At 23.1% G+C, this 21,119-nt stretch overlaps 2 protein-coding genes across 4 annotated transcripts in view; one reads left to right on the top strand and one right to left on the bottom strand.

The window, feature by feature from the left end:
* LOC105368223 (uncharacterized) overlaps positions 1-9,425 on the bottom strand; it is an 11,607-nt gene extending 2,182 nt beyond the window's left edge. Inside the window, exons 1-4 of the mRNA XM_011507197.1 lie at positions 9,143-9,425; positions 3,467-3,711; positions 1,171-1,376; positions 1-11 (exon numbers count right to left, since the gene is read on the bottom strand). The exon at positions 1-11 is cut by the window's left edge and continues 242 nt beyond it. Of these exons, the coding sequence (XP_011505499.1) occupies positions 1-11; positions 1,171-1,376; positions 3,467-3,711; positions 9,143-9,287 (607 nt within the window). The 5' untranslated portion in view covers positions 9,288-9,425. The remainder of the gene's footprint in view (positions 12-1,170; positions 1,377-3,466; positions 3,712-9,142) is intronic.
* Positions 9,426-12,022: 2,597 nt separating this feature from the next.
* On the top strand, positions 12,023-15,542 carry PIG-O (phosphatidylinositol glycan anchor biosynthesis class O). Of its 3 annotated transcripts, XM_011507196.1 has the most exons (5): positions 13,918-14,288; positions 14,367-14,678; positions 14,770-14,940; positions 15,008-15,231; positions 15,306-15,542. In XM_011507196.1, exons 1-5 carry the CDS (start codon positions 13,922-13,924, stop codon positions 15,489-15,491), a joined length of 1,260 nt encoding a protein of 419 aa, XP_011505498.1. In that variant the 5' UTR covers positions 13,918-13,921; the 3' UTR covers positions 15,492-15,542. The 3 variants fall into 3 exon arrangements, with proteins under 3 accessions (XP_011505496.1, XP_011505498.1, XP_011505497.1); XM_011507194.1 differs by having other exon boundaries at positions 12,023-14,678; XM_011507195.1 differs by having other exon boundaries at positions 13,918-14,678; positions 14,773-14,940.
* The last annotated feature ends 5,577 nt before the right edge of the window (positions 15,543-21,119 follow it).

Here is a 21,119-nt window from a genome sequence, read left to right as displayed (position 1 = left end):
ATCCAGGCATTCTGTGAACCAAGAAAAAAGCCCGCCGCAAGAATGTCAATGGGTATATATGGAGAAATGCCGTCGTACACTGCTTGCAAAGGATAATAGAGATGTATACGCTCGATTATCTTTAATGTCTATGAAAAAGTCGTCTGACTAGTGTTTTTTCTTTGCTCCCAAGGATATTGAAAGCTTCAATTTTTCCGAGTGGTGTATTTTTTTTTTGTTTTTTTTTTATTTATTTTTTTTTTTTTTACTAAATCGTATGTTATTCTCGTTCCTTCTTTCTTTTGTAAATTGCGCTCGAGATAACATGAGAGAATTCAACAATTTCAATATTTGGATATTTGAAAGATATTCATAAAAGTAAATATCTAATAACGCTAATCTTTAGCGCGTACTTTGGTCATGACGAATACCAGAACTCTCAAAGGTTCCGATTTGTCGATCGTTGATACATTGAGAGCTTTCGTTTCTCTGGCATACTTATACGTTATACATTTCAAATTATACATACGACTGTATGAATTTTACGATACATATTACACGTTGAACTACACGGGCTAAAATATTATAATTACCAGACATTTTTAATTATTTTTACAATGTGACGTTATTAGACATACACCGTCGTACAATGTAACAATCATTAATAGTAGAATAAGTAATATATTCTATACAATCTTAAACATAGATTTTTAATTATTGAATGATAAAAACTAGAATATAATGACCGAATCATAATGACCGAAACAATAAAAAAAATTTTAAGAAAATGCAAAGCGAATAAACACACGAAGAAGGTAAAAATTTTAAATACTTAAAAAATATTCTTTTCAAAAGTATTTTCATAAATCATAAATTTCATTTGTCTTTACATTTCCAATTAGTCTAATTACATAGTATTGATTTTAGTTTTTAATAAAGAATAATAAAATAAAAATAATAAGTAATAAAATATAATAAAAATAAAAACATTATTTTTTTAATAAAAAATAATAACAATTTTGATTGCTTGACATTTTTATAAATTTTTAAAAGCAAATAATATATTGGAATTACACATTTTATTCTATTTATTAAATAATTTTGTACTCAAAAATATTATAATTTTATTTTTGTTATGGACAATATGAATGTGATGTTTATTCATTCATTACCTTAATAAACAAAAACAACGTTGTTCTTACCAGTCGTGCCCAGTTAAAGGGAAAGAAGTATACGACGTGTGAGATGTCCAAAAACAAAAGCAGAGCAGTTATTAACACACAGAAGACCGCAACAAAGATCATGAAACGAAGCCTTCCAACTAGTGGTAGCATAAAAAGACTGACTTTAGCAGTTCCTGAACTACAAAGTGTTACCAAACATGCTGCTGAAGATACCTGAAAAAAACAAATTTTCACTTTATTCGTTTTTTTACACTCGTATAACAATTATTTACACCTATAAAATTCGATACGCCGAATGTTAATCTTCAAGATTCTTATTCAATTTATTGTTTCTTTAATTTCACAATAAATTTATTTTGATAAAAATATTTGTTAAAATCATTATTAATAATGAAGCTACTGTAAAGTTATTTTTAAAATCATTTTCAATACTTTCTGAAAAGTGTTTTAAAATAATTTCTAAATTCTTAAATACATATTGCTATGAAATTCTATAAGCCTTTCTAACGATTTAAAAAAAAGAAGTTTACTATAAAAAATTTAGAATGCGTAGAATTATAAATATTAAAATATATTGTATATGTTGTACTCGCATAATTTTCATCTTCCGCATCTAGTTTTCTTTGCCATAATCCGCAAATAATATTTGCCTTTAATGATATAGCACCTAATAAATTAAGCATTTATTTCATTTATAATGCGTAAATCGAAGTTTGCTTAATTTTATTTTTCATTTAAATAATTTTATAAACATAATTTACTTACGTCTGCAAAGACTATATCGTTCAAAAGTTTTATGAAAAGAAAATTTAAAAAAAAACTGTGCATTTTTTCTAATATTGACTCTGCATGTCATTTAAAATATTAGTTATTTAATGCCTTTCATTATTTTCATGATATTTAACTAAAAGAAGAATAATTCATTGTAAATTATTATTAATTAAATTTTTAATTTCTTTTTTAATTTTTAATCCTAATCGACTACTACTTATTTAATATAATTTCTAAATAGTCATATAATACTTAAATTCAATGAATTTTTTATGGCACAGTATACATTAATATATAAATGAATATATTAATATACAAATTTATCTACACATATTATTATATTACATAGAAAAATATAATAAATATCATGTATTTTTTAATACCTATTGTAGATAGTTAATAAAACTAATTTGCTAATCCATATCTATACATTTTAGGATATTTAAATGAAAAAGAAGTGCTTTAATTTTTAAATTTTGCCTTTTACAACAATGAAGTAAAATATATACATGAACTCTATTTACAAATTACAAGTTTAAAATTATACAAACGAGCATTATTACAAAGGCATCTAATATTTTCCTGAATAATAAAGTGGATACAATTTATTTGTATTGAAATTATTTTTCAAAGCTCGTAGTAATTTTCCTTTGAAATTCCGAATTTTTCATTAAAATTATTTTGAAGAGACATTCTTATATTTAGGCAATTTACGACTTTCTATAACCATACCTCACTAATGCAATAGTTTCTCAAATAAGTTACTGAATACTTTATATACTTTTAATCTTAAGCATATTTTATGCATATAATCGGTAAACAAAAAATAAGTTTTGTAATAGTTTGATTTGTAATCTGTGATATAATTTTCTATATAGTTTACACATATTCTTATATTATTATATTCATTTTTTTTTTTTTATAGATATATTCTTTGAATATAGTTGAAAAATATCCAAATAAAGCAACACCACTTGTTGCAATTATTTGTCATTACTTAATATTTATCGAATTAATACATTGAGATTTGAATAATTGTGAGCATTAAAATTAAAATAATAAATAAATTTGCAATGAAAATTCATATTTCTGAAACTTCATTTGATTTAAATAAATATGTCAGAGAATGAAATTTTATTAAAATTTAATAAATTTATGTGTTCTCGTGACTTTTTTTATAACACTATAAAATTAAGCCAATATAAGAGATCTTTCGGGTAGCATTAAATAGATAAGTTTATAATTATATCTTCGTTATAAATTATAATAGTAATAATAGCAATTTTCAAAATAGAGATATGACAGTATTAATCGAATTAATGAAAATGAATTATCTCAAAAATAAAAATGTTCAAATTAATCATACAACTACATTCGTTTCATTAAAAATAAGATTTAGAAGTTGTAAGTAAATAAACAAAAAATCTGCATATATGAATATATAAAAGTAAGGAGCGTAAAAATGTGGATTGAAATAGAAAGAAAGATAGTTAATAAATGAAATATACGTAAATAGAAAGTGAAAAACTTACGAGCAAAAGCAGCCTCACGAGGCCGGTGGCGGTTTTAAGGTGGTTCTGGATATCGCAGTAAAAAATCAGATGACTAGCCCTGGGCCATGGCATGGCATTCGCAGAAGAATCGTGCCGATGATCGCCGTGCCCATAATTTCCATGATAATTCGCGTGCGAATCCCAGGAGTGAACTGTCGAATGTATTCCGGGGGAATCCAGCTCCGAAGATTGAGAGCTGATGCGCCCTCCTGTTCGGCTGCCTGCTGCGTTTAAATCGATAGCATTGCTAACTTCGGTCGATCGAATTTTTTCAAACCCCTTGTATGCACAGCATATCTAAGCAAATTTCTCAAATTCCCCCCACCCCCATCGTTTACCACTACGGGTACATTCTTTTTTTCATTATTAGCGTACAAAAAGAAAGAACCGAACAGCATTTTATTGACCGAAAAATGCCGACTGACCGCCTTTAGCCGAGTTCACTTTTAAACTAAAATACATGATACATTCTGGACCCTTTGACCCTACACTTTATATTAAAGGTGGAACCTTTTAAATGTCACAACGTGCGTGGTCCACGAATTCATAATTGATTTTTATATTCCTACCAGACGCTATCTCATTTATATAACGTTATTATATTGGTCTTTATTTGCAGTTGAGACTATTTTATTCACTTGCACAGAACTCGTTTTAGGACGTACTTTACCGATTTTGACATTAAGATTATATTCGTGATTTATATTTCTTTAGAAATCCTTTAATAGTACGAACTAATAGCTTTTCCCTCAAAACCATGTTTATACGTATAATGAAACGAAGTGTTACAAAACAATACTAACTGTATTAATTATTATAAACTTTGAAAATAATTGATTTGTTCAACTGATATCCATCCCAAGTATACTGTTGTAATTAATAATAATTACGTCATGCATTATCTACTAGTAACTAATTTACTAACAATAAATATTTACTATAAACAATGCATCCAATTCATATTTAAATAGAAAACTACTGAAATTTTAATGATATGGTAATAACGATTTTCAAAGTTAATATATTTACATTATATTAAAAAAAATTCATTGTATTAAAAGAGTCGTTTAAACTGCTTTAATGCTAAATTATTATATATCAATGTGATATTTTACCTTATAATATTAATGTACGAATAAAAATAACCAATGATGATTTTAATATCATAATATAAAAATATATAGAGCATATTTTCATTTGCAATTATTATACACCGTACATTACCCTCATACAAGTACCTTAAACTAATACAAAATCTGAACCCAAAGAACCGTTAAAGATGCAATGCCAGATTCTTATTTACAGATATTGTAGACTTATGATCTGAGATAAAATAAAATCGAAAGTCATGCTCAAGACTCTTTATGGTAAACCCAATGGCTTATTAATTTACATACCGAAAAACGATCTGCTGTCCGTAAATCGTTTTACAATGACTCTCGACTTTTTATCACGATACATTTTCAGAGCATAAAACTATTGAATCTATATGTCCTAAATGTATTAATCATGATTCAATGATTTTTCTGACATTACATTACATATATATATATATATATATATATATATATATATATATCAATTAAAAAGTATTGTCTATATAAACATTAAACTATCGAATATTTATATTTTTATTGATTGAGAAACTACATTTATATAATTTATTGAGTTTTGCTTATTCATTTTAAACAAATAAAATTAATAAAAAAAATTTTTTTAATAAAATGCACAATATGCAAAGTGTTTCAAATGCAATTTAAACAGTTCATATAATTTAATTTATTATAGATCATTCAAAATCAAAGTCAAATAATTCAAAATAATTATATAATTGCTCGTTTAAATCAATGTGAACAATTGAATTTCTAATAGCCTTTTATGTATTATGGTTGCTATTTGGTGAAATATTGTTAAAAAATTTATTCTGTAAAGTAAATTTGTTGTAACTACTATTACAATAAATACTATATTTTGAAGAAAGAAAATATAATATAATTATTTAATGAAACATATAAAATAAAACAATGTCACTATTAAATTAGAAAAATTAATAGAAATTTACTTTATTATAAAATTCATGGCTGAATAATAAATATTTAATATTAAATAGAAATTAAATTTATATTATTATGTATAATAGTTTTAAGTGTACAAATTATCTGAATTATTTTAAAGTCCTTAAATTAAAAAACTAAGTATTTGGAATGAATTGAATAAGTAGATTGAACTTCATCAAAGGTATTAAATTCCCAAATTAATGAACATATATATAATTAATAAAAAAATTAATTACATCTAAATAAAATATAAAGCTTATAATTTATTGTTATTAAGATATTATTTTTCTTTGATTAAGTAGAATGTCACTATCATACATAGATTTTCTTGTCGTACGTTACAAATTTCTGATATTTACTTTAAATTAGTTGTATGTATTAAAAGTTGAACAAGAATTGTATAAATTGATATCTAACTTAATCCATAAGATATATCTGTATATAGAGAAGTCGTCGTTCTTTTGACAATCATTTGACATTGAATATATTTTTTAATATTCGATCACAAAAAAGAAGTAATTAAATTTATTGTTTCGACTAATAATTTTAAGAATACATTGATATAAGAACTTAAGAGGTAATTTTTACATATCAAATACTTAATATATCAAATATAAATATGGTTGTGGTGTCGAAATTTATGAAATTATATATTCATATATTATTAAATTCATGAAAATAATGAATTAGAAAACAAGAAAAATGACAATAACAAAAATTATTTGAGAGAGAAAGCGAATGAGAGTGAGTGAGACAACGAGAGAGAGAGAGAGAGAGAGAGAGAATAAGAAACAAACGTCGTAGTAGATATAAAAAAAATATAAAAATTTGATTTAAAAATCCAAAAAATAAAAAAAAAATGAAGTACATCAATAAAAAAGGACGACAAATGTATAGCACTAGATTCCATTTATTCAATTCAATAAATTGAAAAAACATTTATAATAATTACATTTAATATTTTTAAATGATGCACTATATAAGTATTGTTTATATTCTATATATTTTAAAGTGAAAAAAATATAGATATTAAATTTTCATTAAAATCCAAAATAAATTATTAAGCTTCTGTCATTTATATTATAAACTGTATTACTGTATAAACTGTATAAAATGTATTTTTAAAAAATCTTAAAAAATAAACAGTTTATTTACTTTAATTAGTCTCATTATATTTTATTCGTCATATTTTTCCATTATCATTCATATTTTTTAGCATCAACAATTTCATACAATAATTAAAAAATCTTTAAATTTGATATTATAATATATTTATAATCAAATTTACAATTAAAAACACATTACAAAATATATCGAACTTTTATAAAACTTTAGGATGTTTAAATTGGATTTGAGTTAAAAATTGAAAAATTTTTTTTTCAAATGAATATCAATTTTTTTTTCGTCAAATGTTAATTATTTAACGTTGAGCCAATATAATTATTCCTGTGAATTTTTAATTTATAGAATTTATGTTAAAAAGAATAAACAAATATATAAAAATTCCAAAATTCAGTTTGATGATAGTTATAGACATTGATTTCAACATTTTAAATTATTCAAAAGTTAAAAATATTTTGTATTTACGAAATATATTCTATATAACTAACGCAAATGTCATTTTATCGTATATAAAATAAAATGAAATACTTATTTTGATGAACAATGAAGTATTTACTTTTAGAGTGGAGTTAAAGATTAATTTTCATTTATAAGTATACGGACTTCTTTTTACAATTTCAAATATTATTAATACTAATGTTACGCAAAGATGAATTAGATGATAGAAAATATGTAGGTAGGCTAATTTTATATGATATTCTTATTTGTTTTTTTTTATAATTATAAGTACGAATTTAATCATATTTTATCAAACATTAAAACAACTTGATTTACTTTTAAACTTATATATATATATATATATATATATATATATATATACTTATTGTATTTATTTTTTCCTAAATAGACGATATGCAGTGAATTATATAAATTTAAGATTAAGGGAAAAAACATTGTAAATGAGAAAAGTTTGTTAGAGGAAAAGAGAGATATTAGCTTAAAAGGAGTTTAGAAAAACATCGCACATTCAGATACAAATGTCTATAATATAAGTGAGAACAATCTTCGAGGTCGAGCAACATGCGTTCAAGCATTGACAGAGTGCCGAGTGATGTACCTTGGTAATCTATGTAAATTGAAAAAACGACTCTCAGCAGGACATATACCGACCGGTCGACAAAGTAACTTCAAGAAAAGATACTCGCTTGAATTTCTTTACACTAGACGACACTATTTGGTATGTGTTTATGAACCCTTTCAAATATCCGTTACTTTTTCTACTGTACCTTGTACATTATGTAAGTGCTTTAACGTTTATACAACATAGGAAAGGCTTTTTTATTAATGAAAGTTACTCTTAATGTTCGAAGCTCTGTGCAAATTGCGTTTAAAATTTTTAATAAACAAATGAATCCTTATATATATATATATATGTTTGTATATTTAATAATTACTATTTCATGTCCACAATAGTACACTATTGAAGAAATTTTTTATTTTTTATTTCTTTAACAATAAACATAGTTTTGTAAGTTAACTATTTCTTATAACAAGACGTATAGCCGCTGTAACGATATAGGAATTTATAGAAAAATTAATTATAATTTACTTTAAAAATTATTATTGTAAATTTTAATCGCTTACTCGTACATTTTTCACATATATACTTTTATATTTCGTTTAAAATTTTTCTTACCAATGTAAATTCGAAATATGTAAAAACGATATGGAAGCAATAATCGTATTTAGTACTTATGAATTTCGACTATAATAATTGTAATATTATAATTATATATCATAACGATAATTGTAAATTAAGATTATTAAGTTTATGTAAAAATAAACTAATGATAATGGCATTTTTTATTTACTTATTTGTACTATATAAATATAAAATAAAATTTGCTTACTGTATGAAATAACTTTCATTTTATTTCGTACAAAGCTATATATATTAATTTTATATTTAGTATTTATTTTTAAAACATGATTATGCAAAATATTAAAACATTATTGAAGATACTTTTATGATTAATCAATTATGTTATTATTAATAAAAAAAAAAAAAAACTTATGTAAATAAATGGATAGACCGTAAGTCAATGGCTACATTTCTTCTTTTAATTTTGATTTTTATATTTGAATTAATAACCATCCAATTGATACAGAGCTCTTACAAAACAAGGCACAGTCATCACTACACAATGTAGTTTTTACTCTGGAAATGTGTATACTGAAATTGTCATTGTTAATTGCTTTAAAAATAAAATTCATGCATTTAAAAAATCTAATTCAGATTCAAGAAGTATCTTATCTTATGAAATAAATAGGGAAGACAAGCGTAGTGTACTATAATGAGGTTGCAAAGCATAGAAAATTAAATTCTAGAAATTATATAAATAGACTTTAAAGATAAAAAAAAAATTAAGCACCTAATATTAAAAACTAATTAAATGGAAAATTCATATTGTACAATTAACATAAGCCATAATGCTCGAATACATATAAACATTGTAGACGGCAGTCGTTAACGTACCAATTTCAAAGTCCTGAATATCTTCAGGCCGCGAATAAGCGGCAAGTGGAGGCTCCAGGTCGCGAATCTCCTCAAGGAGGAGCACCTCTATCTCGTCGGCTGCGTACAAATCGGAGACCGAACGAAGATGCCGAGACTCGCTCATTACTTAAGCACAATGATCAGCTACTATCTTTTTGTCGCCCCATGCAACAACCGCCGTATTTTCGTAATTGCATTGGTTTCGTCATTTGGCAGCAACTTTCTCATAAAAAAGTATATCTTCCGTTTTTTATTTTGCTCCACTTTCCTATGAAATGTCACAGAAATGTAAAAAAGTAAGCTATTGTATAGTTAGTTGTTCATTCGATTGTTACGTTTCAAGTCATTTCTCAATACTGTTTCATTTTTCAAGAACAATAATACTTATAATTATATTTTCTTAAATTTATATAAATGACGTGTAGCATAACTACTACATTTAATTATTTTTTAAATAATAAATTTTATAGTGATCAAAAAAATATGAAAATTTAAATAATTAAAAAATAAACTGTAAATATTTTTATATGCGAACCATTTTTATTGATCAAAAATATAATAATTTAAATAATTAAATAATAAACTATAAATATTTTTATAACTTAAACAATGAAAATTTAACATTAATTAAATTTATAATTAAACTACGAAAATAGTGCTTAAGTAATAGTTACAATATACTATTAATAATTAATTTATTACACATATAAAATAAATTCAAATTTTATAAATTTGGTCTTACTCGTTCGTTTAGTAATTTGATTTAGTAATTTAAGTAAAAATATTCTATTTATATTCTGACAATATTTTGATAAAATTTATTCTGCTATGTTTACAATATAACATATAGATAAAACATGACATACAATTGTTTTTATACAATCCTTTCCATACTATATATATATATATATATATATATATATACATATATGCGCGTGTGTGTGCGTGCACGTGCATTTGTGTGGGCGCGTAAGCGCGTGCGTGAGTGTGTGTGATTGTGTGCAATTATATACAATTATACAATTCTATATACTTTATTATAAATTATATCAAAATTATTAAAAAAATTAAAATCACATAAAACTACTTTTACAAATTAAAAAAAAAATATATATATATATATATACAGTAATCTATAGCATGCATCAATAAAAATACTACAAGTTTAATAATAATAAAAAAAAAGAGCAAATTACTATATATACAATATAAACACAACACCACCGGTTGATAGAAACAAGCTGTACAAAATGACAACTAAAGTTTTCCTAGACAATCAGGGGCATTCTCTATACTTCTGCAATTACAATGGACCAATATAAACTAATTATATGAATAATGAAAAATAATAAAATTTAATTATCTAATGTGCATAAAAGAAATCCACTCTGATATTACATACAGACGTTCTAAGATGAAAAAAAAAACTTAAAGGGTGAATTTGATCGAATATCGGAATGGAAATTTTTAATTTATACATAAAAAATTAATCGATTACTTTTATTGAATTAGACAATTCAGACGATAGCACAGTCTTATTTCATATTTTAAATTCACACTTTCACATTTTCCTCAAGTTTTCTTTCAGTTTTTCCGCGGTAACTCAATATTATCATGCAGGTGATAGTTTAAGATCGCCATTTTTTCATCCCCTTCTATTCCTGAAAACATAAACATAACCTAGACAAGAAATTGCGCAGACGCTAGAGTGCGTGCAAACTTGGATGCAAATTAATAATAACTATATCAACTGTTTATAAGAATAATCGTATAAAATTCATTATCATCTACATCTGATCTATTTACATTTGATACGAACAACATATTTATTACTTTATATTTTTATACTTTGCAAAAGTTATAATCACATTAAAATATTAATTAAAACATTGTCATTAAAAGCTAAATTGTATTATTGAAAAAATTTAAATATTTTAAAAGTAATTTTTTGTACTTTAAATGAATTAAGCTAAAGATTTTTTTTATTTCATTTTAGGTATCAAAATATTTTATATCAACTGTTTATTTTTTTTTTTTTTTTTTTTTTTTTTTTTTTTTTTTAATATTAAATATCGATGATATAAAGCTGTATTTATTGGATTGAAATGTTATTAGTAGTAGATTACATTGGAAAATTGAAATATTCATAGAATTATTCCTTTCAAATATAAACTTATTATTAATGCTTTAAATTACAAATGTTATTTTACACAATAAAAATTTTATGAATTAGCCGAATAGCTGGTTGCCAGCCAATGAAAAATAATCTCTCGTTACTTACAGTTGGCAGCTTTGTTTACTATCCAAAAGAAAAAAAAAACACTTATTCTACAACAATAGTAAAACATAAATATCGGTTGGACATGTCGTTTTATCCTTTAATTGATCAATGATTTTTATAATATTTAAGATAATGTTATGAATTTTATGATTATTTTTATAATGTAATATATTTTGTACAAGAAAAAGTCCATTTTTAGTAAAAAAAATTGATTATTTTAAATTTAATTCAAGTGTTTAAATATAATGTTAATATAAATTTTGCTACTAAAAAAGGTAAATTTTTCCAACGATTTTGTTAATTTATATACTTTTTAAAATATAATGACATATAATAGCATAACATAACCGTAAAACTATATTTTATTATCGTAATCAGATTTATAATTTATATATTTTCATATTTTTAATTGAATAACAATCTATTTTCTAATTAAATATTATTACTTATTTTATTGTATAACTTTGTGTTAAATAATATTCTTATGAAATTAAGATTAATATTTATATATATATATATATATATATATTTAATTATTTAAATAAAATATATTTGTAAAACTTTACAGATGTGATAACTTCAAATAGATATTGTTAAAGAAATTAAGAAACTGAACATTCTTAGCAATGGCAAAACTTTTCAGTTACTTAACAATATTATTTTGGGCATCATTACCAATGATTTTTGGCCTTTTTCTTTTTACTAATGGATTTTTTCTTCGTAGAAATGCAAGAATCGAATACAATAACTGTTCTTTGTCTGAACAAGATTTATTTAATTTTGAAAATCCGCACTCTATTGCTGGGCAATGTTTAAAACCACGTGCTAGAGTAATATTATTAGTTGTCGATGCTTTAAAATATGAATTTACAACTACATTTTATGATGAAACTTCATCAGCTTCTTTTCATAGAAATAAACTGCCTATAATTAATAAAATATTAAAAAATTATTCAAAAAATTCCAAATTATTAAAGTTTATAGCTGATCCTCCAACAACCACAATGCAAAGATTAAAAAGTATAACTACTGGTACATTACCAACATTTATTGATATGCATGATAATTTTGCAGCAGATAGTATTGTAGAAGACAATTTTATCAATTTAAATATGGAAAATGGAAATGTTTTTATGGGAGATGATACATGGACAAAATTGTATCCTAATAAGTTTTTAAGAGAATACGCAGCTCCATCATTTGATGTTTCAGATCTTGATACGGTAGACTTAGAAGTTAAGAATCGAATTTTCAAGGAAATTGAAAATACAGACTGGTCTCTTTTAATAGCCCATATTTTAGGAATTGATCATTGCGGTCATAAACACGGAATGCACCATCCAGAGATGCTAAGAAAATTAAATGAAACAAATTTTTTTATAGAAGAAATTATTGAAAAAATTAATACAGAAAAAAGAGATACGATACTTTTCGTTGTTGGTGATCACGGAATGACAGAAAGTGGTGATCATGGTGGAAGTGAATTGGATGAAATTGAGGCAGCAATGTTTATTTATTCAACTTTGCCATTACTAAATTCAAGTACAATTTTAGATATTGAATCAACATCAATTGTAAATCAGATTGACATTGTTCCAACAATATCGGTTATTTTAGGAATTCCTATTCCATTTTCAAATATTGGAAATTTAATTATTGAAGCAATTCCAAAGAAAGAATATATACAAGATTTAAAAACATTTGATTTTAATTTTATTTTACATTCACAATGGAGGAATATTTTTCAAGTGCAGCATTATATAGATACTTATTCATCTGAAAACTTTTTATCCGATGAAAATAGCTTATCAGAATTAAAGAAAATGTATAATGAACTTTTACTTAAAATGAGATTTATAAAAAGTGATATAGATTTGAAAGAATTTATAAATTTATCAGATAAATATTTTAGAACTGTGCGAAAAATGTGTTACGAAGTATGGGTACAATTTAATCCTAATTTAATATCAAGAGGATTAATTTTGTTTTTCTGTGCTATATTTTCATTTTTTATAATAATAAGTGGATTAAGAGGCAAACGACTACAGAAAATATTAGAATCTTCATTTTTAACATGTATATGTTGCACATTTTTATTAAGTTTATCAATTAATTTATGGTTATATTGGCTTCAAGTAATTGACAATTTTGAAAATACTTTTCTATTTTTTTGTGGCTTAATACCAGTACTTTGTTTTGGTATTTTATTAATTCAAAACTGGGATTATATTTCAATGACATGGTTCGAAGAATCACGGCAGAAAAAAACTATGATAAGTATTTTTTCTAGAATAATTCTACTTACTATAGTTTTTGGTGTATTTTCAAATAGTTACATTATTGAAGAAAATAAAATTTTGTCCTATTTTTTAATTACATTATTTTGTTTTCTTATATACTCAGTGCAATATAAAAATAATACTCAAAGTACTTATAAGAAAATCAAAATTTTTGAAAGGTCAAATATAAATGTTTCTATGTCGCTATTAATAGTTTTTATTATTTGTTTATTAATAAGAAGTACAAATTATTTTTGGAGACAAAGAAATGAACAGAAACAATCACAACAAGTGGAGCAGGTCTATATGAATTTTATTATTGGAAAAGTAGGATCAATAATTTCAAAAGATTTAGAAATGATTTTTGTACTTGTAGCAATTGCTTTACTTTCACTTTATATTACAGTCATCAAAATTTGGCTTTGTGATTGTGGAAATTTATCAGGATATTCTCCAAGTGAAATTTTAGCTCGATTTTCTCCAGCAATTATAGTTGTTACTATTTCTTGTTACTGGATTTTAAAGTTACAAAGAATTTCAAAATTAAATTCTGCCCTCATACAGCGTATTAATTCATTGCCTATAATTATTTATATACTATTTGTTAATGCTATATTCTTAATATTCTTTCGTCCACTAACAGTATTTCTACTTCCTAAAGAAAAGGAGAATATAAGTATTTATCAAGAAGAAACAACTATACCAAAACTTTATAAAAAAATTAAAAATGTACTTTATAACAAAAAAATTGAAGATGAAAATGAAATACCAATAGTCTTTGGACTTGGAACTGTCTATAGTGCCTGCTTTGTTTTACTTAGTGTATTTTTATGTTTAATTTATACATTATTACTGGGATTTATTATAACTCCAAGTGTAATTTTAATGAATCTAATTTGCATAGGATTATTGTACATTAGTGCGATCGATCGAATTAATAGAGCTACTACTTTAGGTAAATATCAATGTAAGCAGAATATTACAAATACTAAAAAATTCATGATTCTTAAAGTAACTTTGTAAAAATATTTTTATTCATTCACCAGAAGAATTTCTACATGTTCCTAATCCATCGATTCTATGTTGGTTCCTTATTGCGGAATATTTCTTCTATGCTACGGGTCATCAACCAAGTTTCTCAACAATCCATTGGGATGCTGGTTTCATTGGAATTGATGGTTCATTGCAACACCACTCTCTTCGAGCAATACTCCTTGGTAATTTATATCTTATATTTTTGATATGCTGAATGTATGAATCAAAAACAAAATTTTATTTTATTAGGAATAAATACATTTGGTTCACATATAATTTTGGGAATGACTTTTCCACTTCTTATATTTGCACCATTTACGTTGAGGTTAGTTTTTCCTAATTTAATTAAATCAAAAAAAATCCAGTGGAATGATATTAAACAAGGTGAACTCATCCTTTTTCAAAATGATACCCAATTTCATTCAGAAGTTTTTAATGTTGCTGGAAAATATATATTACTTCATGCTGCTAGGGTAAGTCATAAACTCAATTTCAAAATAGAATTTTTAATAAATTTGATATTTTATCACTATATTATTGTTCATAGGTATTTGTTTGTATGCTTGCTGCTACTGTACATTGTCGACATTTAATGGTATGGACAATTTTTGCTCCAAAACTAATCTTTGAAGGAATTAGTTTTATTATTACAGTTGCTAGTGTTTTAACATCTTTATTGTTATTATTGAGAATAGAAAATTGCATTCAAAAGCTTATTTTTCAAATTACTTAAAATAAATAGAGTTAAAATTATTCTAAAATCGATTAATGCAACAATTATTGATTACAGTACTGATTAGAAAAATAATAAAGAAATTTTTTTAATTTTTCAATTTCAAAAACTTTTTCTTTATCTTTTAAAATCAAAATACTTAAAAATTGCTTTTTTCTGCGCTTTTATCAATAATTAAATGTAAAATGGACAATTAAATTTAAAGTTTTAACCAAAGTATTAGCTACTAAATAATAAAAATTTGAAATACAGTGTTCCATATTAATTAAATTATCCTCATTATAATCATCTGAATAATGTCGAAGAACAATTATCTATGATAATTATTAATTTTAAAAAATAGCATTATTGCCATATTTATATTTTTTCATATTTAGACATTATTTAAAATACAATATATAAAAAAATATATGAATTTAAAATTCATATTTAAATTTACATTTATTTACCAAAATTACATTTATTCTTTAATAAAATAATATTTATAACAAATTTAAATTCATATAAAAATTATAAATTAAATCTTTATAAAATAAATAAATAAAGAATAGTTCGTTTGCAATAATTATTACATCTAAGCATTATTTACTTCTACTGTATAAATTTGTTATAAATAAAATAATTAATATTTGTGTGATAATTTATTTTTATTTTTAATGTATTATTATTTCTTATTTTTAATGAACAAGTAATTGTAATCAAATGTATTTAATGAAATAGAAATTATGAATATTTAAATCAATTGAAAATATGTACATATTTTAATAAACACTTATACACTGTTATTATGATTGATTACTTATATTTTAAAAATTTCCTCACAATTTAAATTTAAAAACTAATAAAATTGTGCTTATAGATGAATTAAAAGTCATTTATTAATCAACAACAAAATAAAGCATCCATACTTGTATATTACTAAGTGTTTTCTGATTTTATTAAATTGAAAACTAGAATCTTTACATTCAAGTAAAATTATTACTTATAAAAAGTGATTAAATTTCATAACAATTTATAAAAAAAATACATCTTAAAATAAATATAAATTGTAAGATATACTTGTAAGATAAAGAAATGACGAAAATTGATACTTTATTTGATTATTGATTTTTGAATTATTGATACTTAAATAATTACAAAATTTAATCAATTATGTTAGTAGATGATGTAATTTATATATATTTCTCATAGTTTTCACATTAATTTTGAAACCTTAGAAAATAAAAACTTCAATTGTTACTGACAATTCTAAAAATTTTATTTTTAACTATATTTAATAGAACTAAACTAATTATTCATTTTTTATTTAAACATTGAAATATTCCGTTCAATAATTATTCAATAATTTTTATTACATTTGATAATAAAATCCTAAGTATTAAAATTAATTTGCATGAAAATGTAAACTTTAAATTTATCTACCATCATGATTATTTAATATAATGGTTTATTCATTTTATTAAAAGTAATTGCTTACAAGTAAAAGATATTGATATGAATAGACAATCGAATATAAAATTTGTAGAAAAGAAATTGAAAGTTTAAAGAACTGTACGTCTTCCTGTGCTTCAAGGTCGTACTTAGTACTTATAACAATAGCATTCGTAAAGTAAAGTAAGGCAATATCTATTACAAGTCAATTAACTAACGCCTCATGCACTTGCACTACTTTGTTTTACTTTTTTTACTTTATTTATAAACTAGAAAAGGAAGACAGTGAGAGAATCTTATTTGGAAATGCGTACATTGTCCGTGTTCATCCCCATGAGATTTCATAAAGATTGCTCTCGCAAGAAACACGTTCGTACATCTGTCACTCCAATTACTTAATCGCTTACTAAAAGATCATTACTTAATGTAGAAGACAATTGCAGTGAACAATAAGTTCTTAAAAGTGCATATCCTGGCCAAGCAGATGCAAAAAGTCAAGATGTAAGACTGCAATCCCATTTGGCAAACTATTAATTATCTGTATTACATCGTGGCGGAACGGTCCTAATTTGTGTGATTTTGCTTTTGTTTAGCGGCACAGGTGAAAGTCAGAGCACTTTATTTTCACTTTGACGAGTGAATCGACGCTAATCGGCGCGGGAATGCGAAAATCATACAAATCTAGTCCGACAGTAGTTGCGCACCGATGCCAATCTTTTACTGCACTTGCCATTTACGACATTACATCTCGTACAAAACTTCCGGTTTCTATTACGGAACGTTGTTGCCACGAGGATGCTTTTTTAGTTTCACTTTTCATTTAATAATCTTTATCTTTTACTTGAAATTGCTGTGCAATTGTATATCCTAGAAAACTGTTTTTGACCATATTAAAAGCCTAATGAAAAATATTATTAATAGTATAATGTAAATTATCATTTTTAAATATCATTTTTAATAAATATTTGACGAAAATTCTTTTTATAATTAATATCAAGTTAAATGTCCTTATAAAGATTGAATTTTAATTCGTTATCATTAAGATTGATAAAATATGCTTATTTTATAAATATTTAACAAACTTTAATAATTAAATTTATTGCATTTATGGAATGGATTATTCTATTGCTTGCGAATATAAGAACAAAAATATACGAAAAAGTAAGACATTTTATTTAATAAACTTATTATAATCTTATTATAATTTATAATGATTAATTATAATTATTAATTATAATCATCATATAATACTTTATAATCATTACATAAATATTTAGTTTATTACGATAAAATAACTAATAAAATTTGGATTAAAACAAAAAAATTGTTATCAATAACTTTCATATTTAATATATTAACACTACCAGCTCTTAACAATAATTAGAAATAATTAAGAAAAATAAAATATATTATTGGCAACAAAAAAGTGCTGTTCTTGTTTTTGTTTATTCTCCTTATAACTATTTGTATTTATAATTAATTCCTAATTTATCAATTTCATCCTTTCGAATTTCAAATGTCTAATTTAACTTTTTTTAGTGCTTATTAAAAGTACGATGTATGAATAAATTAGATGCAATATTTAGCAAAGAAAGTATTTTATAAAATAATATTCGATTTTTACAATTGGAACCTTATTAAAATCAAATATATTTATGAAATATAAACGTTAATTTATAATGGTAACAAATTTTGTGTATTATTTTTTAATAACACTTTATTATTTAAAGTGTTATTTACCATCAAATAATCTCATATGTGATAAATCGCATATTAAAGTATGAATTTTTTTATATTGAATATAATAAAGAAATTAACAAATAAATATACACTACATAAACTGTAAAAATAAAATAATTCATAAAATTCACATGGTTAAAATTTAAATTAATTATAAATTTTCAAACGAATTAATACATTAATACAATAATGTTAAAAAATAATTAAAATAAAAAAATTAACAAAATTTGTAATCGAACGTTGAAACTCATATCAAGGAAAATTACGATTTAACAATTAGATTAAAGAAAACTTTATATCAGCAATACACTATATAAAAACATAAAGAACATATTTTAATTTTCACCACATGAATTTACAAAAATATAAATAACAACCGTATAAGCGAATGAATAAATGTTCTTTCGAACTACAAATAATATTATATTAGAATTTTTTATATAATTCAATATATATATATATATATATATATATATATATATAAATAAATAATTTCACTCAAAACAAGACTTCCTGAAAAATGGGCGGAGAAGAAGATAGCTAAATCATGAAGTGTAACCCAATATAAATTAATCTTTATTTAACAGCTATTATTCAAGTAAGTATAAATGTAATTGTGTACCTCGTTAATCATATACAGAGGTATAATAATATATATATTCAAAAAGTAGATTAATAAAAATTAACAATAAATTTGCCAAATATTGAAATGTCACAATTTGATTTATAATATGTAGAGATGGCATTGTTTGTAGTTATCTTTGAAGAAGTAATCTGTAATAATTTAGAATTTCTAATTTCTTCGAGCCAATGTTTTTACATTTGCATTTACATAATTATTTGTTAAATATAACTTATTTATATGTTAACAAAATAAATTAGAATACAAATATTAAATTAAAGTTTGCATATATTGCTAACATATTTTGGTTACAAATTGATAATTATCGTATAAAATTAAATATTTAAAATTTTATTTTATTCGAGATTATTAACTTCTCTACTGAATTAATTTTAATATCAAAGAATTTAGAAACGAATATTAGGAGAATTAGTCAAACTATAAAAATATGTATCTATAATGATTAGTATTGTACAGATGATTTTAACATATAATCCAAAAACGACAAATTAATAACAAATATATATAATTTTTGGTTCACTCTAATGATTGATATTCTCATTTATGTAATCGATGTGATGTAGACTATGATTTTTAAATGTTGACCGGAAAATAAAATAAATACTTCATAAATAACCTTTATAAACCAATGCCCTCTTTTTCTCTTATTATAACATTTTTTATTAAATTTTTTAGCTTTTAAATTAAAAAATTAATGATAAAATGTGACGTTCTATTTGGTATATATTGTAACAATAAAAAAATTCAAAGAATTATAAAATAAAATAATTAAACATAATATCAAAAATTGTAAAATTATGATTTTTCTAATTTTTCTTGATAATTTTAATATTAGTATGGTATTTCAAATGTTTCAAGATTTATAATTTGAAAGATTTTCTATTATTAAAAGTTAAATTGATTAATTGAGTAATAATCTGTTAATTGCTAACTTAATTTTATATTTTTGTGATAATTAAATCATTAAAAACATAAGCTTGAATTAATCGTAAAAAATTTTTAATATACAATGAGCTTCATGTTTCATATTATATTGTTTTGTACCAAATGTATTTTTTTGTAATTTTATAAAACTATCTGCAATATTGAATTTGTTTTAGCTTAAATATAACTTCTACCTAAAAATAAATACATTATATACGTAGATTTTAAAACAATTGAAAAAGAAATCTTATCAGCTATGTGGAACTTCATTTATTTGCAGTTCAGAATAGGTTATTTATTAATAAAATAAATCAATAAAATACATTATATTTAAAAACATTTATTTAAATTATTGTAATTAGAAATAAATCGACATGACTTATACTACGCAATGAAATCTTAAAAATATAATCTTACAATTTTTGTAACAATAAAAATATCACAATTGTTTTTAACAAAGTGAAGATAATCTAAATGATACATACTATTCTTAATCATTTTTGCTGCTATTCATAATATCAGCTTAATACGACAAATCTGAACTTAAATAAACAATATTAAACTTATAGCTTAATAAGTGTAAATATACTCTATTAAATGTTAAATATCTTACAATGTTATATGGTCGAATCGATTGTTTACAATTTTGAATCGATGTATAGGTAATAGTAACCATAAAATTATATTTCATTGAAAAATTGAAATATTTATTAATTTTTATAATAATTATACTACTTGTCATAATTATTAATGAATCTACCGATAATAGTGTCCGACTTTTTATCGCCAGAGCAATTTATATTGATATAAATACTTAATACATGGAACGCCATTTAATTCTATAATAGCAATTTCATCGAATTAAATGTTGCTTGTATTTCGTTATTTAT

This window comes from Ceratosolen solmsi, unplaced genomic scaffold, assembly GCF_000503995.2.
Source record: "Ceratosolen solmsi marchali unplaced genomic scaffold, CerSol_1.0 scaffold6, whole genome shotgun sequence".
Classification (NCBI taxonomy): domain Eukaryota; kingdom Metazoa; phylum Arthropoda; class Insecta; order Hymenoptera; family Agaonidae; genus Ceratosolen; species Ceratosolen solmsi.
Note: the sequence above shows the minus strand (reverse complement) of the source record. Positions and strands in the feature narration are given on the sequence as shown.